At 44.8% G+C, this 26,783-nt stretch overlaps 1 protein-coding gene across 1 annotated transcript in view; it reads right to left on the bottom strand.

The window, feature by feature from the left end:
• Positions 1 to 26,783, bottom strand: part of LOC137320687 (lactosylceramide alpha-2,3-sialyltransferase-like) — a 142,332-nt gene that overhangs the window by 79,013 nt on the left and 36,536 nt on the right. Inside the window, exon 2 of the mRNA XM_067982373.1 lies at positions 125 to 252. Within this exon, the coding sequence (XP_067838474.1) occupies positions 125 to 162 (38 nt within the window). The 5' untranslated portion in view covers positions 163 to 252. The remainder of the gene's footprint in view (positions 1 to 124; positions 253 to 26,783) is intronic.

Here is a 26,783-nt window from a genome sequence, read left to right as displayed (position 1 = left end):
GCCAACTTCAATTAGTTAAAGTTAGTAGCTTTTTTTTAAAATCAGCATTGATCAAAAATTCCTGCTTAGAATTCTAATTTTAAGAGGAGTTGTTAAATTTTATTGCAAAACACACACATCTTACATTAGAGCTCCTTTGAAGATAAATCTAGTTTTCCTCATTTTTCCCCAGTCACTGCCAGCTCCGTTATTACAGGAAATTATAGGGACAGCAATTTTTCAGTGGTTCGGGAAGATTTCAAACAAGCACAGCTGCAAAAAAGAAAACAAAATAATTACTTATGAGACAGAAGAACAGTGTTTTGTTGTTTTATACAACTTGCTCATTATAATAAATTAAGATCTGAAATAAATTTCAACATCTGGAATTCAGCTTGGCAAAATTCCTGATAGTATCAATTAACTTAAATGTTTGCAGTCACAGTAGTCAATCTATATAATAATTTAGAGGTCTGTCATAGTTCCTGTCAGAATAAAAAGTATTATTGCATCTAAACATATCGGAGCTAATCTGAATATAAATCAATTAAATTCATTTTAATTGAACTATAGTGAAATATTACAATTCCAGTGAACATGAAACTTTCTTACTGAATATAAGTCAATGCATATTCATTTGCAACAAAATAGTATATTTCTAATAAGCTTTATGCCTGATGTTGTGTGATAACATGATCTTCTACAGTTACTGCTGTGGCTTTGCAATAGCATTTTCCCACCCTGGTGGAAGCCCCAGTTCAAAAAAATTGCACTAGGCTAATCTAAATGACCAGGCACCAAAATATTAAAGTACAGCAAAACAGAGTACAATGTAGTCGATTCATCATGAAAATTGCAATTGACATATGAAAAATGCCTTTGATAATGAAGAATTTCTGCTGTCTAGGTCTCACTCATTTCCCAAATGATGCAGAATTGCTGTGGGCTGAAAATTCTGAGTGCTACGGTGCTGAGATCACGACAGTCATTAACCTTGTTACCACCGCCCTAAAAGCTTAAGAGTAAAGCACACCATATTCTGTCAGGATCCTTCCAGTCTAGCTCGAGGGACATCTGCAGCATTGGCCAGTTTGCTACCCACATGTATATCAAGGAGGTCACGGATGCCAGGGCCAACAGCCATCACTTTCACCGTTGACCAGCTGTAACACGAGAGGGCAACACAATTTACAGATCTGCTGGTTTTCCTAGTCCAGGGGGTCACTAATTACACCTGTGCTGTTATTCAGGCTGTGTATTATATGATGAGGCAACAGGGATTTTATTCTCTCGGTGTCCAACTGACAAAACTGACATTCAACCAACAGCACCGGATCATGCAGAGGAACACTTGCTTCCCGGAATTCTCACTTATGTATGCCAACCTTATTTGAAGGGGCAAGAAGAGTGGAAGCATGGTTCCTGAGAACCAAAGTTACTTTCCACAGCCACGGCTTGACACCCTCTCAGCAACCAGAGCGGAGGAACATTAAAAGTTCTTGCTATCATCAGAATTAATTGATGTCTCAACCACTGGGGGGCGGGGGAGGGTAACGGGACGGGACAGAACTTCCTCCTGCTCTTTCATGCGGAATTCTTCAAATGTCATCTATTGGCATCATAAGCTGGGCTCTTGCTCTTTTTTAAAAAAAACGCTGAGAAATAAATCTCATTTAAATCAAGTACAGTGCATTCATTGTATAGTACAAGAATGCAATCAGCTTGATTTGGCACAATGCTGCCTTTTGTGCTTAGTTTCAGATATGCAATGTCTGACCTACTACTCTTAAGTGATTCCGCTGTGGAAGGAGTAAGTGTGTTGGCTGGCTGCAGGATTCCAAAGTCCATGTGCTGGGATTCTGGTGGCCTTAGATCTCCTTGGACTATGAATTGCAAGGGCCTGCATAGAGTCAGCCACATCTGAAAGAGCTATCCCATTAGTCCCGCAACCACCTTTTCCCCGCCTGCTTTTACCACATTCTCCCTGCATCACATGTTTCTGAGGGAAGGTCATCAGGCCCTATAAAGTGTTCCATCCTGTCCTTGATTTTTCACTTAAGGACTGACACCACCTTTCATCACAGAGAAGAACTGCAGAAGAATGGGACATTAAGCAAGGAAGTTATGCTAAACCTTTATAAAACACTGGTTAGGCTTCAGCTGGAGTACTGTGTCCAATTCTGGGCACCACACTTGAAGAATTTTAATGTGTTGGAGAGGGTGCAAAGGAGATTTACCAGAATGAAACCAGGGATGAAGGACTTCAGTTATGTGCAGAGGCTAGAGAAGTTGGGATTGTTCTCCTTAGAGCAGAGAAGGTTAAGAGAGATTTAATAGGTGTTCAAAATTATGAGGAGAAATTTATTTGTTTCCACTGGCGGGTGGGTCGGTAATCAGTAACAAGACAATTGGCAAAAGAACCAGAGGGAAGATGAGGAGAATTTTTTCATGCAGCGTGTTGTTTTGATCTGGAATGCACTGCCTGAAAGAGTGATGGAAGCAGATTCAATATTAACTTTCAAAAGGGAATTGGATATATAGTTGAAAAGGAAAATTTTGCAGGGCTAGGAGAAAGAAGTGGGGGGGGGGGGGGTGGGTAGTGGGACTAATTGGATAGCTCTTTTAAAAAGCTGGCACAGACACAATGGACTGAATGGCCTCCTTCTGTGCTGTAATATTCTATGATTCTACAGTTAAAAGCTACGCTAGCCTTCGATGCACCACTTCAACTGTTTATGCTGCAACCCGCAGCTGGTTATGAAGATTATCGCTGCTCTGCTTCATTGGCTAACCTGCTGTGTGGATGTCCGAGCCAACAATTTAGCTCATATAATGAGAGCAGTAAAAGTGTGTGTTAGGCAGCTTTCTTTGTGCTACTCAAAATACCAAAGTAACCTCCAGCTATCTTCTCAACAGGATACTAACAGCAATTAAAATCTTGAAGGTGCAAGCACCTTTTTATCTCTAGTAAACTGCGTGTTCCATCTTTTGTGATGAAGCTATTGGCTACAAATTATCATTGGAAATATTACTGTACAAATGTTTAATGCAAAAAAATAAACAACCTGTGTTAAGCTGTCATACGATAACATTGCCGATAGTAACTTCCAAGCTCAAAAGTAATGCTGGATCAGTAGATTTCCCACGCTGTATTTTTAAAGTTATAAATGAAATACCATAAAGACTCAAATGAAAGAAAAGTAGTCAGCCAACAGGGGTCAGATCATGTGTTCTAATTCCCTATTGATTTGTCTGCACAATAATGGTACAAACTTCACCTGCCACTTCAACTATAAATCTGGACTTAAAAATGATTTGAGTAATCAGATCTGAAGAGATTGAACAAATTAGATAGTGCACCTTTCATCAAATTCCAAACTTCTCATTAATACCTCAGATACTGACATCATAGCTGGGATCTTCCAGGCCCAGGCAATTCTCTGTGGTCACAGTAAATTACACTTTTTAGGCCTGCACCAGGGAAGCCCACCTGGAAGTGGAGTGGCGATTGGCCGTGGCAGGCATCTGTTCTGCCTGTGATTACAATAAAATTGCAATTTCAAAAAAAAGTTGTGTCCAAGCGTATGGATTCACCTGCAATCGACTGCATTTTGGCCCTTTAAAATATAAATGGTTCGTCCACCACCCATAGTAATGTTGATGCCAGGGAAAAAGAGATGTTCCTTGCACCCAGTGTTTCTATAGTGCATGTGCCAGAAAATACATCGGAAAGTGCATTAGTCATTAACATCATATGGTCACCGAGATATTGTTGGAAATAATTGTACTTCTCCCCTACCCCCACAATATTGGAAGCGGCAGGAGGTGCAGGTATATGTTAGAACAGCTTTCAAAGAGGTTTCCACTTTTGTGCACCTGGATTGCATCAGGAGCTGGTATAACTTGAGCGGAAAATTTAGGCCCATGTGTTTAATGATTTCATAAAGTAAAATAAAAGACCCTGCAACGTTGTCTAATAGGAACTTTCAAAGTAAACACACCCATCACCTTCTTGCTGTACTAAGTACACACTTACTGTCAGCACAATTAACGTGTCAAAATAGAAAAAACAATGGCCTCTAAATTGAGGCGAGTCAAGGGAACTTGTAATTTCTAGGCATAAAAAGATGTTCACACCCTTCTGAATTGGCTCTCTCAACATTCCCCTCCCATTTTGCAGTAAGCTTGAAACTGCTCAGGGGTGTCCTCTATTTAGCAGCCAGGTCAATTTTACATGCTTTAAAATTTTAAGTACCAATGCTAGTGAATGGCAGTCTTCCACATTATTCTGCCAGTACTGATTCACTACGCATCTTTTTGGTAAGGAGTTTTCATTCTGTACAGAAAATCAGAACATTACAGGACAAAAAATACACAACAGTGCCAAGCATACTTCCCCAAGGGACTGTGAATTAGTTACAATGGAAGACAACAAGCATCTTTTTAAAAATTCGTTCATGGGATGTGGGCGTCGCTAGCAAGGCCGGCATTTATTGCCCATCCCTAATTGCCCTTGAGAAGGTGGTGTTGAGCCGCCTTCTTGAACCGTTGCAGTCCGTGTGGTGAAGGTTCTCCCACAGTGCTGTTAGGAAGGGAGTTCCAGGATTTTGACCCAGCACGATGAAGGAACGGCGATATATTTCCAAGTCGGGATGGTGTGTGACTTGGAGGGGAACGTGCAGGTGGTGTTGTTCCCATGTACCTGCTGCTCTTGTCCTTCTAGGTGGTAGAGGTCGCGGGTTTGGGAGGTGCTGCCGAAGAAGCCTTGGCGAGTTATTTATCATAACCCTATTTCCTCTGAGTAGTGTAACCAATCCTTAAACAAATCATTTAATTTCTGGACCATGGTAGAAGGTAGCAAATGTGACCCCGCTATTCAAGAAAGGAGCGAGAGAGAAAACGGGAACTACAGGCCAGTTAGCCGGATATCAGTCATCGGGAAAATATTGGAATCCATTATTAAGGAACTGGTAACAGGGCACTTAGAAAATCATAATATGATTAGACAGAGTCAACGTGGTTTTATGAAAGGGAAATAGTGTTTGACAAATGTATTAGAGTTTTTTGAGGATGTAACTAGCAGGGTAGATAAAGAGGAACCAGTGGATATCGTATATTTGGATTTTCAAAAGGCATTCAATAAGGTGCCACATAAAAGGTTGTTACACAAGATAAGGGCTCCTGGGGTTGGGGGTAACATATTAGCATGGATAGAGGATTGGTTAACCGACATAGGTAGAAAGAGGGATGAAGTCCTGCAGGCAGAGTTTAAAGAGTTAGGAAAGAGATTAAAAAGCAGGACCTCAAAAAGGTGGTAATCTCTGGATTACTCCCAGTGCCATGCGCTAGTAAGAATAGAAATAGGAGGATAGAGCAGATGAATGCGTGGCTGCAAAGATGGTGCAAGGGGGAGGACTTTAGGTTCCTGGGGCATTGAGACCGGTTCTGGGGGAAGTGGGACCTGTACAAGCCAGACAGGTTGCACCTCAACAAGGCCGGGACCAATATCCTTGCGGGGAGGTTCGCTCGTGCTGTCGGCGAGGGTTTAAACTAGCTTGGCAGGGGGATGGGAACCTGAGTGTGGATTCAGATGGGATAAAGTCAGAACTGGAAATGGAAGGCAGAAAATTAGTGAATGAGTCTGGAAGGCAGAGGGAACGAAGGTTAGAAAATAAACAACAGAGGAGTTTGGCAGTCCTTAAATGTATTTACCTCAATACAAGGAGTATGGGAAATAAGGCGGATGAGCTGAGGGCACGGATAGACACGTGGCAGTATGATATCTTAACTATTACAGAAACATGGCTTAAAGAGAGGCAGAACCGGCAGCTCAACGTCCCTGGTTACAGGGTTTTCAGACGTGATAGAGAGGGGTATAAAGGCGGGGGGGGGAAGCAATTTTCTTTCAAAGGTTAAGGAAACAATTACAGTTGTGCTGGAACTGTATAAAACACTAGCTAGGCCACAGCTTGAGTACTGCGCACAGTTCTGGTCACCACATTACAGGAACGATGTGATTGCACTAGAGAGGGTGCAGAGGAGATTTACAAGGATGTTGCCAGGACTGGAGAATTTTAGCTATGATGATAGATTGGAGAGGCTGGGGTTGTTTTCCTTGGATCGGAGGAGGCTGAGGGGTGATTTGATTGAGATGTACAAAATTAAGAGGGGCCTAGATAGAGTGGATAGGAAGGACCTATTTCCCTTAGCAGAGGGGTCAATAACCAGGAGGCATTGATTTAAAGTGATCGGTAGAAGGATTAGAGCAGAAATGAGGAACATTTTTTTCACCCAGAGGGTGGTGGGGGTCTGGAATTCACTGCCTGAGATGGTGGTAGAGGCAGAAACCCTCAATTCATAAAAAATACCTGGATGTGCACCTGAAGAGCCGTGACCTGCAGGGCTACAGATCAAATGCAGTAAAGTGGGATTAGGCTGGATGGCTCGTTTCTCAGCTGGCGCGGATGGGCCGAATGGCCTCCTTCTGTGCCGTAAATTTTCTATGATTCCAACAGAGAGTAGGGATAAACGGGTCATTTTCAGGCTGGCAGGCTGTAACTCGAGGGGTGCCGCAAGGGTCGGTGCTTGGGCCTCAGCTATTTACAATCTACATTAACGACTTAGATGAAGGGACCAAGTGTAATGTATCCAAGTTTGCTGATGATACAAAGCTAGGTGGGAAAGTAAGCTGTGAGAAGGACACAAAGGGCTCAATTTTAAACTTAAATTGCAGGTACGTTGGGGGTGGGAAGGGCTGCGAAAATTGCAAAAATGCAGAGCGGGTTCGGAAGCCAGCTCCAAACCGCCGACTTCAGAGTTTCCCACAGACGCACCTGTGCGCACGCTTACTGAATCTGGAATTCAGGATGACAGTTAAAGAACCAAATATACCTCATTGAGGTACTTAAGGCATTTTACTTCTGACATATTGGGCCTGATTTTAGCAGGCCTGCGGGTTTCCGGCGGGTTGGGTTTCGGGTGCGTGGCCTCCGCGCCCGGTGAAATTAGTGGGTTGCCCGCGCGATCGTAGCAGGCAACCCACTAATTGGATCCACTTACCTGCTCCTCCGGGGTCCGCGCTGCTGGTCTGCGCATCGGGCGGGCTGCGCATGCGCAGTACGATCTGTCAGCTGGAGGCTCTCTAGTTAAAGGGGCAGTCCTCCACTGACAGATGCTGCAACCAATGGAACAAATTACAGCATGGAGCAGCCCAGGGGGAAGGCTGCTCCCAGTTGTTTAATGATGCCTCACCCCAGGTATCATCAGATGGGGCGAGGAGGAGGGGGAGGACAGAGATCTTCCACCTGGCGGGCGGGAGGAAGCGGCCTGCCTCTGCCACCAAGGCCTGGCTCGAGGTGGCAGAGGGGGTCACCTGCGCCACCAACATATCGCCCACCTGCATACAGTGCAGGAGGCGCTCCAATGACCGCAGTAGGTCAGCCACAGTGAGAACACGTAGTCTTTCCCCTGCACTCCGTCTGCCACAACACTGCCCCCACCCCACATCTCCTTCGGCACCGCCAACACTACTCTGTCACATCACCCCTCATACCCACTCAAACCCCATCCTCATCTTACCTGCACCTACTCACCTCGCCAGTACTCAACCCGCCACTAACACGCAACCCAATCCTCATACAATCTCATGGCTCTATCCCATACTCACCCTCTCGTGCAGCTCCCTCACGGCCAGCCTCACTCAACCTGCCACCACCTGTGCTGCAGCCACAGGGCATGCATCACATATGTGCAGTAGGCAGCGTAAGGCAAACGTGTCGTGAGCATGAAGGGGATGCACAAGGGTGTCTGAGGGTTTGCCATGGGTGTTACCTATATTGAATTTCTGAGCAACAAACATCACACATTATATTGGCACCACCACTGCCATGTCTCCACGAATCCTGTCTGTTGTGTCCAATAATGCCCGCTCCTGGGTATCACTATGAGGACCCACCACTGATGCCACCCATTGTGTTACTACAGAGTAGGTGCAGGTGTATTTTCAGGGCTCTTCCGCGCAGACGACTGAGAGACATCGGCGGTGTACCCGGCTGCACCCTGGAAGGATGCGGAGGAGAATTTGTGGAGGGCAGTGGTGACTTTGGCAGCGACAGGTAAGCAGACGGTGCTGGTGCCAGCCAGGAGCAGCTCGGCATGAAAGAGGCTGCAGATGTCCACGACTACATGTCGAGTGAATCTGCGCCTCCGTGTGCACTGCTGCTCGGAGAGGTCCAGGGAGCTGCGCCTCGGTCTGTGGACCCTGTGGCGAGGGTAGTGCCCTCTGCGACGCATCTCTCTCTGCGGTTGCCCTCCCTCCTGCTGTGCAGGTGGGCGTGCAACAGCACCGTGTTGGGGGGCTTCACGTCTCTGCGGCGGACGGCGTGGACTGCGAGGCTGGTCATGCTGTTCGTCCTCCGAGGGTGTCCACGCACCACCCATCTGGCAGGTGTTGGTCTGAGGGGTTGTGCAGGGTAGGTGGGTGGTTCCTCGGACTGGGGCTGCGGTTTCGCGTCGGTCTGTCCTCTGGCTTGGCGGGGGGTGGTGAGGGGCAGGGGTTGCCCTATGTGACGCGGTGGCTTCCTGCGTGGGTGAGGGCTCTCCCCCCCACCCCCGTGGAGTGCACCTTGGCAGCTGCCACAGGCTGCTGGCTGCAACATGCCTGGTTGGAGGGAGACTGTTTCCCCCAGTGTGTGAAACACTCTGCGTTGAAGGTAAAATCCCACACTTCCTGTTTTGACAGCTGATTCAGCTCATTTAATGACCTCAACAAGCAAGGTAAGTACACTCAAGTGGAACCCCGCTGGCTTTAATTGCCTGCGGGGTTCCCACCAGCGGGGGCCGTGCACGCAGCCCCGCATGTCATCGAGGAACCCGGAAGTGGTCGGGATCGTGGCGCGATCCGGTCACGTGACTGGATATCGGGATTTTCGGGGCCCCCCCGCTGGAATCCCACAGGAAACCCGGCGGTAAAATCGAGCCCATTAAGTAGTTAGAACGATTTTTAACTTACCTGGGCGGCTTTCCCACGGCTTCCGATTCACATTTGGTGAAACCAGGTGTGAAGGGCCGGATCAGGCAAAAAAATACTAAATAAATTAAATAAAAAACCATTGCACAAAGTTAAAACACAAAATCAACCTACCTTTCCACCCTGCTCCGATGTCCAATCTCCCACTCTCTCCTTCCTTCCTTCCCCCACCCCGATCTCCCACTCTCTCCTTCCTTCCCCCCCCACCCCGATCTCCCACTCTCTCCTTCCTTCGCCCCCCACCCCAATCTCCCACACTCTCCTTCTCCCACTCTCTCCTTCCCCCCCCCACCCCAATCTCCCACTCTTTTCCCCCCCCCCACCCCGATCTTCTGTTCCAGCGCCAGAAGACGTCTCACTCTCTCTCTTTTCCTCTCTTTCTCCCCCCCCCACCCCCCACCCCTTGGCATTGCAGGTCCTGTCGGCAGCCAGCCTGTCAATCAGGCTGGCTGCCGGGCGCGAAACCCAGAAAGAACTTTAATCACCATCAAATACATAGCGATCGAGTCAGAAAAGTTAAGCTTTTTTTAAAATTCGGGTTTGCCACGCGCACCATCACCACCACCACCCCCCCCATCCTACTGCCAACCCGCCACCATTTCAAAATTGAGCCCAAAGAGTCTGCAAAGAGATATAGACAGGTTAAGTAAGTGGGCAAGAAGGTGGCAGATGGAGAATAATGTGGGGAAATGAGGTTATTCACTTTGGTTGGAAGAATAGAATAACAGAATATTTTTTAAATGTTGAGAAACTATTAAATGTTGGTGTTCAGAGAGACTTCGTCTATGTGTGAGGTGAGAGACTAAGAAATGTTGATAGTCAAAGGGATTTGGGTGTCCTTGTACATGAATCACAGAAAGTTAACATGCAGATACAGCGAGCAATTAGGAAAGCAAATGGCATGTTGGCCTTTATTGCAAGTAATTATAAGGACGTCTTACTACAATGGTACAGGGCTTTGGTGAGACCTCACCTGGAGTACTGTGTACAGTTTTGGTCTCCTTACCTAAGGAAGGATATACTCACTAAGCGGCGGTGCAGCAAAGGTTCACTAGATTAATTTCTGGTCTGAGAGGGTTGTCCTATGAGGCGAGGTTGAGTAGGATAGGCCTATACTCTCTGGAGTTTAGAAGAATGAGTGGTGGTCTAATTGAAACATATAAGATTATGAGGGGGCTTGACAGGGTAAATGCTGAGAGGTTGTTTCCCATGGCTGGAGTGTCTGGAACTAGGAGGCATCATCTCAGGATAAGGGGTCAACCATTTAAGACTGAGATGAGGAGGAATTTTTTCACTCAGAGGGCTGCGAATCTTTGGAATTCTATACCCCAGAGGGCTGTGGATGAGTCATTGAATATATTCAAGGCTGAAATAGACAGATTTCTGGAGTCTAGGGGAATCAAAGGATATGGGGATCGGGCAGGAAAGTGGAGTTGAAGTCGAAGATCAGCCATGATCTGACTGAATGGCGGAGCAGGCTCAAGGGGCCATGTGGCCTACTCCTGCTCCTATTTATGTTCTTATGATCCATTACGTTGAAACTAAAATTACAACCAAACAATACTTTGTGGTGATTAAGATGTTGTAACAACTTCTTATTCACTACAGCCTCCCAGTGTTTTAGCCAACTAGTAATATGGAAACTAGTCTAGTTAAAGGTCTGACTTTGACCTCTGTTGCTATAGACACAAGTTGCATTCTGGTCTGACCTATCAGGACAAGTTGACAGATAGTTGAAATAAGTAAGCCAAGAAAGTGGATTTTCAGATAGGGCTTTAAGTATAGAAACAACTATGCCATTTGTAGCTTTTCTAGGACCAGACTTTTTGTATTACACATTTAATCTTTCTGTGCTAGATCTTGATTCGAGTCATTGAGTTTCTATAACAGTGTCTATTTCTCACATTATATTTACTAATCGAAATTGCAATTAGCCTCATATGGATTCCCTGGCTAACGCATTGGACAACAAAGGTTTACAGTTTCTCATTAGGTAAGGGCCTCACTTTCAAGATTCAATCTCTGAGCCTTTTCTTTCAGGTCCTACCGTACTGCAAACCAGAATATCTCGTTTCTCTGCCGCCTGTTGTACAATACTCTTTTCAGCATCCAAATGCTCTCACAAACGAAAGCTTCCTCCCTCCCCAAAGTCAAACAACTTACATTAAATATAACAAATACATCACAAGTGTTAATATTTGTCAAGCTCAAAATGCTTGCTACTTCAAATGAATAGGCCAAAGTCATTCCTTACAACTGTCCCCACAGACGACAGTTTTTCCAACATCATCCATTTTTGAAGTTAGGATTCTTCTGGCTAAACAGCCTCAGTAACATGCCCGAGCCTTCATACACAGGCCAGGGTTCAGTGTACCATACGTATGGGACACAGGTGTCACCAAGAGCTGGTTTCTTGTCATTTATAATATGTTGAATCATGAATGATATCTTAAAACAATATCATGCCAATTAAAGATGTAGATGGGTCATAAGCATCTTAATGAATGAAGGCTATGCCCCCCTCCCTCCCACACAATTTGTAATTCCATGTCAGCTAGAAGCAAATAGAAATTTGCCCTGATATTAACTGGAAGGCTGGAAGGGTGCAGGGGAGCCAGGTAGTGGGCAAAGAACCCGGCATGGCCGGGGATGAAGAAGTCCTGCCAATCTTAACAGCAGGGCCTTATTTAAATAAATATGGGCAGAATCCCGCTCGACACCCGCCAGAACGACAGCCTGGCTGGCAGGCAGAAATTGAAATCTAGCGGCAGGACGCCGAAGCCAGGGAAACGGTCCCCGGCAGTCAGAAGGGTAGGAGGAAGGCTGCGGGCACAATCACAGGGAGGGAGAGGAAAACTCCGAGCACGATCGGATGAAGGCCAGGGCTGGCGAGGCCAAAGGCTTCCTTGTGAGGCCTAGGGGAGCATTTCTACTCCTTCTGGCCCACAAGGAGCTTAAAAATAGGCAAAGTTGTAAAACTTACCTGAGTCTCTTCTGGCCGGTCGGCTCCTCCCCCCACGTTTCTGCTCCTGGGCAAGACAACGCGAGATTCCCTGTGGTGAGGTTAAAAATACGTTGCAGCAGCGATTACATCATCCGGCCGCGACTTCTGAACCTTAAGTAGACCCCTGCCTGCTTTTAGCGGGAGCCTTGTCCAGAGTGTGAATCACCGGTGTAAATATTAGTGCGGCCGGGAATGTGGCAGGTAGGAGTCATGTTGTGCGATTCCGATATTTTATCATACACCCCTCGACCCTCTCCCGCCCATTGGGGGGGGGTTAAAAATCGAAGCTCATAGCTCACGATGCAATTCAACATTTCTGATACCACATCAAGAAAGTGGAGTATATAAATTGGCTTAAAACTCAAGTAAAGATACCAACTTATTAAATTTAATGCACAAAGTTTTTCAGCAACATCCATCCATCTGAATTTTCTGTTTCTTCAGAGCTTCCATATTAAATACAGTAAAATTCAACAAGCCTAGTTAGAATTTCCTTAAGGTTATATCCGACTGCTGCAATGATGCCCAACCCAATATGAAATTAGGACTGTCCCCTCGCCATTTCTTCCCCCCCATCTTCCGAAGGCTGACTTCGCTGGGCATCCTCCAAAATAACAATAGCCAAAGTGGCCACTCTTAAGTGCAAGCGTAAACAATGAGTTTAAGTCGGCTATTTTACTACATTAGGCATCACTGACAAACCTAATGTACACATACTGAATAGCAACCACTGCTAGAACTCTAGTCAAATTTCCCAACCCTAACTCAAAGGTACCAAGGTTAATTGCAATGTCCCAAACACTGTGGTGGCTGAGATCAGCTAACTCATCATGTACCAGGGATCAAACCTGGGACTTTTCTTGTCTGTGTGGTTTAGCTACTCACTGCCTTGACCAACTGAACTATAGGGGGAGCCAGCTAGCACAGACATTGAATCTGGTAATTAAAATATCAGATTAATTGGGACCAAATTTCACACCAAACTCCCCAACCCAATGTCCTCAAGATATACTCCCTCCAAATCCGGGCTCTCTTTTACTGGTATCACCAAAAGCCAAATACACAGGAATATCCCAAAGCACTGATGCCCAAATATTCAGGTGTCTGATATAATTACTGCTGATGTCAAGCTGGTACTCTATCTACCGAAGCTACTCAGCCCATCCTGATCAGATGATGAGCCATCAGGGCTCCACTGGGAAGGAAAGAAGCGATCAACAAGCTAAACAGACACAACTTCATGCCTTGGAATTAACTGATGCAGTCATTGCAGAAACCATGATCTGGATCCAACTCTCTTATTTTCAATACGGCAGATTTGTCTACTCTAGAGAAGCCTACAAGGATGAATGCTTTCTGTACAAAACAGAACAGAGGCAAGAATAAAGAGATAATGCCAACAGCAGGCAACAAAGAAATTAATGGAAGCAACATGGTTGTAAAGGGAAAGGTAAAGAAAAATCAAGTCATATGCAGGGACAATTCAGATGACCACTCTATTATATATCTGTATTCTTCTTAATCCCTCCTCTTTCCGTGTTTTAACTGAATTCAACAACTGTCCACAAGACAGTAGCTTGAAAAAAAATTGTTTCAATTAAAGTCATACAATTTGAGGTTTGATAGCCTCACACTGTGAAGGGAGGAGTTGGACATCCAGTCAAAATAAATGAGTCATACACTGATCTTTAATCCCTAATTCTACTCTCTACCTCACGCATTTCAAAAGATGACTGATAAAAAAGAGTTCCATTTATATAGTACCTCAACTCATATCTAAAAAGCACTTCACGCAATGAATTATTTTTGAAGGACAGCAAGGCAAATGCATCAGTCAATTTGGGGACAGTAAGATCCCACAAAGAGCAATGAAATGAATGACCAGTGGATCTGTTTTTGACTTTTGAGAAGTGTGACTCAGGATAATCATCAGCTTTTCATGAGCAACGCCTTGGGATCTTTCACATCCACTTGAACCACTGGAACAGGCAGACATGTCCTTGCTTTAAAGGTCTTATTTAAACAGCAGCATCTCTGACAATTTAGTAGTCCCACAATCTAATTCTCCATTTCAGTGCTACGTCCTTAAATCCTGGAGTGGAGCTTGAAACTCAAACCTTTTTAATCAGATAAGAGTGCTACCAAGCTGACCGTAGATATGGTCTTTATTAGATCAACACAACCTGCACACTGCTAACATATGAACAAGCTAATGGTCATTGAAAGGCATTTTACTCAAAGAGTGAGTAACCAGGTTCTTAATTTAAATTATATCCGTAAACCAACACAGCCCATTGAATCATGTAACTTCCCAGAAAATCATTCTAAGATGACTTGGCACAAACACAGACATGGTAAATTTACTTCAATTATTAATGTAGAATGTAATGTATTATTTAAAGCAGCTGTCCTAAAAAAGAATTTTGTCAGCAAATGTGGTTCAAGGTCGCGACATTAACTGGTACCCACCTGCCCAAAGCAATGAAATTGATTACAACTGTCTAGTTGGATATGCTGACCAGTTTCTTTAACACATTAGCAGTTGACTCACAAATGACACTGATTTGCCTAGTTAAAGAAAATACAGCACAAACTAAAAATCTCACTGGCCATATTCAGACTTCACTGATAATTAAATCAAGATTTCATTAAATCTATACATAATTGATGTTTTATTCACTTCCCTAATGCCAAATTTAGAATTCTCATCCTCATAAGGCAGGTTAACATGTGGCTGGAGAAATGGTGCAGGAGGAAGAGCATCAGATTCCTGGGGCTTTGGGATCAGTTCTGGGGCAGAAGGGACTTGTACAAGATGGATGGGTTGCACCTCAACAGGGCTGGAACCAATGTCCTCGCAAGGGGGAGGGTTTAAACTAATTTGGCTGGGGGGACGCCAGGGGGGAGGGTTTAAACTAATTTGGCTGGGGGGACGCCAGGATGAAGCATTAGAAGGGAGATATAAGGTGCAGAGAGGACTGGGAAAGACAAACTGCATTAGAATAAAGAGTAGTTCAGAAATAGGGATCAGACAGGGGGGAAAACGTGAGGCAGACTAATATGGGTTAGGAGTGTAGGTACGTAAATGCACGAAGCATGGTAAATAAGGTTGGTGAGCTGCAGGCACACGTAGCCACATGGGATTATAAAGTAGTGGCAATAACAGAGACTTGGCTCAAACAAGGGGAGAAATGGGCACTCAATATTCCTGACTACAATGTATTCAGGAAAGCAGTATTAGAAAGGGATGATGTACTTGAGGGTTCAAAGACAAAATCTATTTGGTTAGAATTAAGAACAATAGAGGAGCTATTGCGCTGCTGGATGTGTACTATAGGTCACCAAATAGTGGGAAGAAGATAGAGGAGCAAATTGTAGAAAGATGCAAGAACTATAGAGCAGTAATAATGGGGGATTTCAATTACCTTGATATAGACTGGGAAAATAACAGTGTAAAGGGCAAAAAGGGGGAGGAATTCCTGAAATGTGTACAAGAGAACTTTCTTCATCAATATGTTTCCAGCCCAATGAGGAAGTAAACAGTGCTAGATCTAATACTGGGAAATGAAGTGGGGCAAGTCGAGCATGTTTCAGTAGCGGAGCGTTTGGGAAACAATGATCACAATATTACATAGAATTACACAGAATGTACAGCACAGAAACAGGCCATTCACCCAACAGGTCCATGCCGGTGTTTATGCTCCACACGAACCTCCTTCCATCCTTCTTCATCTAACCCAATCAACATTACCGTCTATTCCTTTCTCCATGTGTTTATCGAGCTTCCGCTTAAAAAGCATCTATGCTAGCTGAGAGGAGCCGAGCAGAGCGGAGGGAGCGTCCGATAAAAGGCGGGATTTCAGAGCGCTGAGAACAGCTGAGAGGAGCCGAGCGGAGCGGAGGGAGCATCCGATAAAAGGCGGGATTTCAGAGCGCTGAGAACAGCTGAGAAGAGCCGAGCGGAGCGGAGGGAGCGTCCGATAAAAGGCGGGATTTCAGAGCGCTGAGAGGAGCCGAGCCGAGCGGAGGGAACGTCCAATAAAAGGCGGGATTTCAGAGCGCTGAGAGGAGCCGAGCCGAGCGGAGCTGCGACCGAGTTCGAAGTGACGTCAGGAATCAGATCGGGACGCGACACAGGGGAGGCACCTGATTGGGGAGTAGGTTCAGGTGAGTATTTCTACTTATCGACAGTAACTGAAGTAAAAGGAAAGGGAAGGTCTGCAGGTCTTATAGGAAGTAGCGTTTATTTTTTAGTGAATCAAGGTCCCTAGTGTAGTTAACATTCTCTAAATTGAGAACAATTTAAAGGAGTAAACTCCTTAAAGGGAGTGGTAAGTAGTTTTTCTTTCCTTTTTTTTCTCTTGACATTGCAGTTGTTGTTAAGCTAACTTAAGGGTTAAGTAATGGCAGGAGATCCCAGAGCCGTGTCATGTTCCTCTTGTGAGATGTGGGAATTCAGGGCTCCTTCCTGTATCCCTGATTCCTTCACCTGCGGGAAGTGTGTCCAGCTGCAGCTATTGTTTGACCGCTTGACGGCTCTGGAGCTGCGGATGGACTCACTTTGGAGCATCCGCGATGCTGAGAAAGTCGTGGATAGCACGTTCAGTGAGTTGGTCACACCACAGATAAAAATTACTGAGGGAGATAGTGAATGGGTGACCAACAGACAGAGGAAGAGTAGGAAGGCAGTGCAGGGGTCCCCTGCGGTCATCTCCCTCCAAAACAGGTACACCGTTTTGGATACTGTTGGGGGAGATGGCTCACCAGGGGAAGGTGGCAGTGGCCAGGTTCATGGCACCGTGGCTGGCTCTGCTGCACAGGAGGGCAGGAAAAAGAGTGGCAGAGCTATAGTGATAGGGGACTCGATTGTAAGGGGAACAGACAGGCGTTTCTGCGGACGCAACCGAGACTCCAGGATGGTATGTTGCCTCCCTGGTGCAAGGGTCAAGGATGTCTCGGAGCGGCTGCAGGACATTCTGGAGGGGGAGGGTGAACAGCCAGTTGTCGTGGTGCATATAGGCACCAACGATATAGGTAAAAAAACAGGATGAGGTCCTACAAGCTGAATTTAGGGAGTTAGGAGTTAAACTAAAGAGTAGGACCTCAAAGGTAGTAATCTCAGGATTGCTACCAGTGCCATGGGCAAGTCAGAGTAGGAATGACAGGATAGCTAAGATGAATACGTGGCTTGAGAGATGGTGCAAGAGGGAGGGATTCAAATTCCTGGGACATTGGAACCGGTTCTGGGGGAGGTGGGACCAGTACAAATTGGACGGTCTGCATCTGGGCAGGACTGGAACCAATGTCCTAGGGGGAGTGTTTGCCAGTGCTGTTGGGGAGGGTTTAAACTAATGTGGCAGGGGGATGGGAACCGATGCAGGAAGTCAGTGGGAAATAAAATGGTGACAGAAACAAAAGGCAGTAAGGGAGAGTGTACAGAACATGACCGGACAGATGGTCTGAGAAAGCAGGGCAAAGACCAAGGGAAGTCTAGATTAAACTGCATTTATTTCAATGCAAGAAGTCTGATGGGCAAGGCAGATGAACTCAGGGCATGGATGGGTACATGGGACTGGGATGTTATAGCTATTACTGAAACATGGCTAAGGGAGGGGCAGGACTGGCAGCTCAATGTTCCAGGGTACAGATGCTATAGGAAAGATAGAGCAGGAGGTAAGAGAGGAGGGGGAGTTGCGTTCTTGATTAGGGAGAACATCACGGCAGTAGTGAGAGGGGATATATCCGAGGGTTCGCCCACTGAGTCTATATGGGTAGAACTGAAAAATAAGAAGGGAGAGATCACTTTGATAGGATTGTACTACAGACCCCCAAATAGTCAACGGGAAATTGAGGAGCAAATATGTAAGGAGACTACAGACAGCTGCAAGAAAAATAGGGTGGTAATAGTAGGGGACTTTAACTTTCCCAACATTGACTGGGACAGCCATAGCATTAGGGGCTTGGATGGAGAGAAATTTGTTGAGTGTATTCAGGAGGAATTTCTCATTCAGTATGTGGATGGCCCGACTAGAGAGGGGGCAAAACTTGATCTCCTCTTGGGAAATAAGGAAGGGCAGGTGACAGAAGTGTTAGTGAGGGATCACTTTGGGACAAGTGATCATAATTCCATTAGTTTTAAGATAGCTATGGAGAAGGATAGGTCTGGCCCAAAAGTTAAAATTCTAAATTGGGGAAAGGCCAATTTTGATGGTATTAGACAGGAACTTTCAGAAGTTGATTGGGAGAGTCTGCTGGCAGGCAAAGGGACGTCTGGTAAGTGGGAGGCTTTCAAAAGTGTGTTAACCAGGGTTCAGGGTAAGCACATTCCTTATAAAGTGAAGGGCAAGGCTGGTAGAAGTAGGGAACCTTGGATGACTCGGGAGATTGAGGCACTCGTCAAAAAGAAGAAGGAGGCATATGACATGCATAGGCAGCTGGGATCAAGTGGATCCCTTGAAGAGTATAGAGATTGCCGGAGTAGAGTTAAGAGAGAAATCAGGAGGGCAAAAAGGGGATATGAGATTGCTTTGGCAGATCAGGCAAAGGTGAATCCAAAGAGCTTCTACAAATACATAAAGGGCAAAAGGGTAACTAGGGAGAGAGTAGGGCCTCTTAAGGATCAACAAGGTCATCTATGTGCGGAACCACAAGAAATGGGTGAGATCCTGAATGAATATTTCACATCGGTATTTACGGTTGAGAAAGGCATGGATGTTAGGGAACTTGGGGAAATAAATAGTGATGTCTTGAGGAGTGTACATATTACAGAGAGGGAGGTGCTGGAAGTCTTAACGCGCATCAAGGTAGATAAATCTCCGGGACCTGATGAAATGTATCCCAGGACGTTATGGGAGGTTAGGGAGGAAATTGCGGGTCCCCTAGCAGAGATATTTGAATCATCCACCGCTACAGGTGAGGTGCCTGAAGATTGGAGGGTAGCAAATGTTGTGCCTTTGTTTAAGAAGGGCGGCAGGGAAAAGCCTGGGAACGACAGACCAGTGAGCCTGACATCTGTAGTGGGTAAGTTGTTAGAGGGTATTCTGAGGGACAGGATCTACAGGCATTTGGAGAGGCAGGGACTAATTAGGAACAGTCAGCATGGTTTTGTGAGAGGAAAATCATGTGTCACGAATTTGATTGAGTTTTTTGAAGGGGTAACCAAGAAGATAGATGAGGGCTGTGCAGTAGACGTGGTCTACATGGACTTCAGCAAAGCATTTGACAAGGTACCGCATGGTAGGTTGTTACATAAGGTTAAATCTCATGGGATCCAAGGTGAGGTAGCCAATTGGATACAAAATTGGCTTGACGACAGAAGACAGAGGGTGGTTGTAGAGGGTTGTTTTTCAAACTGGATGCCTGTGTCCAGCGGTGTGCCTCAGGGATCGGTGCTGGGTCCGCTGTTATTTGTTATTTATATTAATGATTTGGATGAGAATTTAGGAGGCATGGTTAGTAAGTTTGCAGATGACACCAAGATTGGTGGCATTGTGGACAGTGAAGAAGGTTATCTAGGATTGCAACGGGATCTTGATCAATTGGGCCAGTGGGCCGATGAATGGCAGATGGAGTTTAATTTAGATAAATGTGAGGTGATGCATTTTGGTAGATCGAATCGGGCCAGGACCTACTCCGTTAATGGTAGGGCGTTGGGGAGAGTTATAGAACAAAGAGATCTAGGAGTACAGATTCATAGCTCCTTGAAAGTGGAGTCACAGGTGGATAGGGTGGTGAAGAAGGCATTCAGCATGCTTGGTTTCATTGGTCAGAACATTGAATGCAGGAGTTGGGATGTCTTGTTGAAGTTGTACAAGACATTAGTTAGGCCACACTTGGAGTACTGTGTACAGTTCTGGTCACCCTATTATAGAAAGGATATTATTAAACTAGAAAGAGTGCAGAAAAGATTTACTAGGATGCTACCGGGACTTGATGGTTTGACTTACAGGGAGAGGTTAGACAGACTGGGACTTTTTTCCCTGGAGAGTAGGAGGTTAAGGGGTGATCTTATAGAAGTCTATAAAATAATGAGGGGCATAGATAAGGTCGATAGTCAAAATCTTTTCCCAAAGGTAGGGGAGTCTATAACGAGGGGGCATAGATTTAAGGTGAGAGGGGAGAGATACAAAAGGGTCCAGAGGGGCAATTTTTTTCACTCAAAGGGTGGTGAGTGTCTGGAACGAGCTGCCAGAGGCAGTAGTAGAGGTGGGTACAATTTTGTCTTTTAAAAAGCATTTGGACAGTTACATGGGTAAGATGGGTATAGAGGGATATGGGCCAAGTGCAGGCAATTGGGACTAGCTTAGTGGTATAAACTGGGCGACATGGACATGTTGGGCCGAAGGGCCTGTTTCCATGTTGTAACTTCTATGATTCTATAACTACTCTTTGTGGTAGCGAACCAAGCATTGGAGCTCACTTCTAGAGACAGAATTGAAACATAAGAAATTGGAGCCATATGGCCCCTCGAGCCTGCTCCACCATTTAATAAGATCATGGCTGATCTTCGACCTCAACTTCACTTTCCTGCCGGATCCCCACATCTCTTGATTCCCCTAGAGTCCAAAAATCTCTCTCTCAACCTTGAACATATTCAAAGACTCAGCATCCATAGCCCTCTGGGGTAAAGAATTCCAAAGATTCACAACCCTCTTAGTGAAGAAATTCCTCCTCATCTCAGCCTTAAATGGCCGACCCCTTATCCTGAGACTACGCCATATAGTTCTAAACTCTCCAGCCAGGGGAAACAACCTCTCAGCATCTACCCTGTCAAGCCCCCTCAGAATCTTGTATGTTTCAATGAGATCACCTCTCATTCTTTTAAACTCCAGGGAGTATAGGTCCATTCTACTCAACCTCTCCTCATAGGAGAACCCTCTCATCCCAGGAATCAATCTAGTGAATCTTCGCTGCACCGCCTCTAAGGCAAGTATATCCTTCCTCACATATGGAGACCAAAACTGTACACAGTACCACAGGTGACGTCTCACCAAAGCCCTGTACAAATGCAGTAAGACTTCCTTACTCTTGTACTCCAACCCCCTTGAAATAAAGGCCTTCCTAACTGCTTTCTGTACCTGCATGTTAACTTTGTGTTTCTTGTATGAAGACACCCAAATCTCTCTGAACAACATTTAACAGTTTCTCACCATTTAAAAAATATTGATTTTCTATTCTTCCCACCAAAGCGAATAACCTCACATTTCCCCACATTATACTCTATCTGCCACCTTTTTGCCCACAAACCTAACCTGTCTATATCCCTTTGCAGACTCTTTGGCCCCGATATTAGCGGGGAGGTGGGGGCGATGGGAGCGTGGCAAACCCGCATGAACCAAACTTACTGTTTCCGACGTGATCGCACGTTGATTGATAGTGGTTAACGTCCTCTCCGGGTTTCGTGCCCGGCAGCTAGCCTAGCCTGAATGACAGGCTGGCTGCCATCAGGAGAAACGATGCGAGGTGGAGCAGGAAAGAGAGAGAGCCAGACGTCATCTGGCGCTGGACTGGAAGACCGGGAGGGTGAAGCGGGGAGACCATCAGAGCAATTTTAAAAGGCAGGTGCATTTAGTGTTTTCACTTCATTAAATTAAAAAAACATGCAATTTATTTAGTTTCTTTCTCCCTGATCCAGCCCTTCACGCCTGGTTTCACCAGATGTGAATTAGAAGCAAGCCACCCAGGTAAGTTAAAAATCTTTCTGATCACTTCATCTGTAACAGGTAAAGTGCCTGTGGCTCTCTAACTGTCATCTCGCCAGCTTTAATTGCCGGCGGGACTTCCGGTTTCGGGTCACAGGTGGGTCCCTGGGAAACTCGGAAGCCGGTGGGTTGGAGCATTTGCCTCCTAACATCACCCCCTTTGTGTCCTCCTCACAGCTTACTTTCCCACCTAGCTTTGTATCGTTAGCAAACTTGGATACATTACACTCGGTCCCTTCATCTAAGTCATAATATAGATTGTAAATACCTGAGGACCAGCACTGATCATTGTGGCATTCCACTAGTTACAGCCTGCCAACTTGAAAATGACCCGTTTATCCTTACTCTCTGTTAACCAATCCTCTATCAATGCTAATATATTACACAAGATAAGGGCTCATTGGATTGGGGGTAACAACCTTTTATGTGGCACCTTATCGAATGCCTTTTGAAAATCCAAATATATTGCTTTTTCCCCCTTCTTTTTCCCTTGCTAAGAGGCTTGCTCATCTTTTAGTTTTCAGTTGAACCGAACAAAATTGAAGAGGGGAGAAGTTATGTTAACCTTGTATAGAACCTTGGTCAGACCACACTAGGGAGTATTGTGAACAGTTCTGGTCTCCATATTATAAAAAGTATATGAGAAGCACTGGAGAAGGTGCAAAAAAGAATTACTAGGATGCTACCAGAACTGAGAGGTTATACCAATCAGGAAAGATTGAGCAGGTTGGGGCTCTTTTCTCTCGAAAAGAGAAGATTGATGGGTGATCTGATAGAGGTCTCTAAGATTATGAAAGGGTTTGATAGGGTAGACGTAGAGAAGATGTATCCACTTTTGGGGGGGGGGGGGGGGGGGGCATAAATATAAGATAGTCACTAATAAATCCAATAGGGAATTCAAGAGAAATTTCTTTACCGAGAGTGGTTAGAATGTGTATCTCGCTACCACAAGGAGTAGTTGAGGCAACTAGCATAGATACATAGACACTAGATAAACACATGGGGGAAGAAAGGAATAGAAAGATATGCTGATAGAGTTAGATGAAGTAGGGAGGGAGGAGGCTCGTGTGGAGCATAAACACCGGCATGGACGTGTTGGGTCGAATGGCCTGTTTCTGTGCTGTACATTCTATGTAATTCTATGTATGAGGAGTTACACAAATTTGGCATAAAGGATATAGTCTAGAGCAGCCAAATAACATTTAGATTCATCTGGTCTGCTGCCACTGAGAAGCACCCAAATAAGCAAGTCATGTCAGCTACCTCCACATAACAGCCTCCTGAGAACAATGCATATCATGACCCGCAACTAGACTTGCACAGTAAATAAATTAAATGTGTTAAATATGAAACAGATTAAATACTGGGCATTCTAGTTTCTTCCAAAATTTGGGTGTACCACTGCAAATGACACACTGTGAAATGGCGCTGTTTCAGGAAAATATCAGAGGGCAACTGTACAGCCACTATAGGCTGTTCAGTGCAAGTGAGTTGACTATTTTAAAATGCACCTATTTCACACTGGCCTGATAACTGTAACAAGGCCATAAAAGTCTAGAAAGTGAACAGGAATAAAATGAAAAGGATAAAAAGGGTATATTATCAACATAAAGTATAATCCACTCCATTTACGTACTAAGTAATGTTAAAAAAAAATTCCCAAAAAAAAAGTTGCCCCAGTGGCAGTAAGGCAAAAGATCATAGGTTCAAGCCCCGCTCCTAGACTTGACCATATTATCTAGATTGATATTTCAATGCAGTAGTAAGGGAGTGCTGCATTGTCAAAGGTGTCATCTTTCAGACAAGATATTAAACCAAGGCCCCTTCACCCTGTTGAAGTGGATGCAAAAGAATCCATGGCACTAGTCAAAGAGCAGGGAGTTCTCAGTGTGCTGACCAACATGTATCCCTCCACCAACATCACCAAAAGAGATTAGCTGGCAATTCATTGAATTTGCTGTTTGTGGGACTTTGTTGAGCACAAGATTGACTATACTTCACAAGTAATTCACAAAAACTGTGAGGCATCCAGAGAATGTGAAAGCTACTAGATAATTGCAAGTTCTTTACTTGGAGGAGACACCCTTCTTTTATGATTTCATTGCTGTCCCATACTCTGCAGACTCACTATAAGCAATTCCATATTCCATTAGACATAACTGGTGTTTATTCATGCAACCCCGACTTTTCCAGCTCAAGCACTTCCCAGTTGGCCTCTAGGTCAGGGTTACTATTGGAGCCACGTAAGGTGAGCTGCATTCTGGCCGACAGCAAATCAGAACCGGTGTACCACCACGGCGCAAACATACAATTAAGTGCCTTCTAGCCAATAAGAGATTTTCACACAATTTGGTAGAGAGAGAAGTACTTTATGCGCTGCTTTTGGAAGTTAAATATATAAATAAATGTTACTTACAGCTTAAACTACATTTGGATTAAATCATGCTGGTGATGAAGTCAGTACTTATCTTTAAAACGCAATAATGGGACACAGCCAGAAAAAGTCCCATTTCTCTGCCTATTTTGCCACGATGAGGGGAAAATATAAAGGTTTAAAATTTGATATTAAAAAACCACCTGGATTTTAGAATTTAAATAAATCGCAGCCCCAAGGGAATTACACTGATTGGACAAATACAATTTCCTCCCCCTCAAAACTGGTACATTATGTTGAAAACTGTGTTTCCTATAACTGCCAGAATTTTGCAGTGTCATAAGAGACTTATCATTCTTGCATTCTATGGGGGTGATTTTCAACTGCCGAATGCGCTGTTGAAAATATGGACGTTAGGACCTTGAAAATTAGGTCACAGCCTGTTCAGCGCTGGAAATGCACCTGGTGCCATTTTCAGTCGGGCACCTTTTTAGGCATCCAGCAAACCCAGTTCTACAACAGATCAAGGTCAGGAACAGTCAGGAGGGTGCCATCTCAAAGGAGTCCTCAGTTGCTCTCAGATAAGTCACTGATTTGTTGCTTTTGCAATTTTGGCTGTGTTGTCTGTTGTAGTTGACATTAAACTTTGAAGAAAGTTATTTTGCTGAGTGGAATTTTGACAAGGGCCTTCTGGCGAAACCTTTTGTTGGAATTAGGGATGAGAGAATCCATAGTCCTGCAGCTACAGGGAGAAGAGGCAGAAGGAGAAGCTTGCAGGAGGCCATACCCCACTCAAGCATACAGGCCAAGAACCTAATATCTGCAGTTCAGTAAGGAGGCTCCGCTTTACCAGGGAGGCCATCACAGAGCTATTTCATCTGCTGCAGCAGCAACTGCAATACAGTGACAGGTCACGCATCCTTGCCTGTAGCCCTGAATTCTTTTGCCTTGGCGTCATTCTAGTCAGCAGCAGGTGGCATTAGCAACATTAGTCAATCTGCAATGTAAGTCGGCATCAAACTGTTGATGGATCCGTTGTTTGCCAGAGCCAACAACTTCATCTCCTTCCCTATGGAGGCCGTGAAGCAAGAAGACAAGGCTCCGCGCTTTGCAGGATTGCAGGCTTTTATCCAAAAGTTGAAAATCATCCCCTATATCTGGAAAGAGAAAAGACAGGATAAATCATGAAGTAAATCATTAAGTGACTCCAGGCTTAGGATTTAAAAGTCTGAAGAATATATAGAAAATTAGAGGATTTTACAGCTTTTGAGTTTTGATTTCAATATAGTAGGGAATGGCAGAGTAGGAAGTATATCTAGGAAGTATATTTAGGAAGGCATAGAGCTTAGAAGGAGCTGGACAGTCAAGAGCAGAGAAACAGTGACTATATTATTAAATAGACAAGAATGGTTGCAAGAGAGGTTGAAGGCTAGGTCTAAAAGAGGGATCCACCTATCAAATAGAAACTTTTACTTCTATCCTGTCCAAAGTATGAGAGGTGCTAGAAGAGTATGCAAGTCTTGAATGGACTCGTGCTTTATAGAATGAAGATTTGTGTCATTTGGGAAACAACAGGACAGCTTTCATTACTACATTAGTATACTGGCTTTATAATCCAGAGGTTGAAAATTTAAATCCTATGGCAAATTGTGAAAATTAATTTAATAACTTATCATTTGTGGGATCGTTACCTGGTCTGGCTACACATGACTTGTTCACTCAAGAAGAGCCCCATCATTTTCTCAGAGCAACTAGGTATGGGCTATAAATGTGACTTTGCCGGTGTTGCCCACAGCCAGAGAACAAATTTTTTAAAAATGAAATTTTCTTAAACTCAAAGGAGCTATCTTTGAAAAAATATATAGGTACCCAGAGATATGACCGCAATAGTCATTCTTCTATCCAGTGGCCAAGAACAATCAAACCATTCAACATTAACGGCTGATTCTTAGTACAACACCGTCATTATGCTAGAAGCTTCTGATGGGCATTTACATGGGGTAATCTCATTTATCTTTCAGTTCTGGTCACTCACATATATACAGATGAATTGAGCTCTGTAACCATGTGCATCAACGGGAATGTGAAAAATGTGACTCTCTCGTGCAGCTCATCAGACCAACTCTTATAAAGCTCTTTTTGTCCAATCTCTTCTATTGCCTTGCCAGTTGAAAAGTCATGCATCGCCATGAGAGGTTTCAGCAAGTATATTCGACCATGTTGTTAAGACACGCTCCAGGGAAGCTTCTTTCACTGGGTCAAAATCCTGGAACTCCCTACCTAACAGCACTGTGGGAGAACCTTCACCACACACGGACTGCAGTGGTTCAAGGAGGCGGCTCACCACCACCTTCTCAAGGGCAATTAGGGATGGGCAATATATGCTGGCTTTGCCAGCGACACCCACATCCCATGAACGAATTTTTTAAAAATTCCCACTGACTTCAATTTTACTAGGGATCATTGGTGCCACACTCGGTCAAATGCTGCCTTGATGTCAAGGGCAGTCGCTCTCACCTCACCTCTGGAATTCAGCTCTTTTGTCCATGTTTGGACCAAGGCTGTAATGAGATGTGGAGCCGAGTGGTCCTGCCGGAACCCAAACTGAGCATGGGTGAGCAGGTTATTAGTGAGTAAGTGCCGCTTGATAGCAATGTCGACGACACCTTCCCTCCACTGTCTTTCATTTGTCACACT

This window comes from Heptranchias perlo, chromosome 1, assembly GCF_035084215.1.
Source record: "Heptranchias perlo isolate sHepPer1 chromosome 1, sHepPer1.hap1, whole genome shotgun sequence".
Taxonomy (NCBI): domain Eukaryota; kingdom Metazoa; phylum Chordata; class Chondrichthyes; order Hexanchiformes; family Hexanchidae; genus Heptranchias; species Heptranchias perlo.
This window is presented reverse-complemented; position numbering and strand designations above follow the sequence as displayed.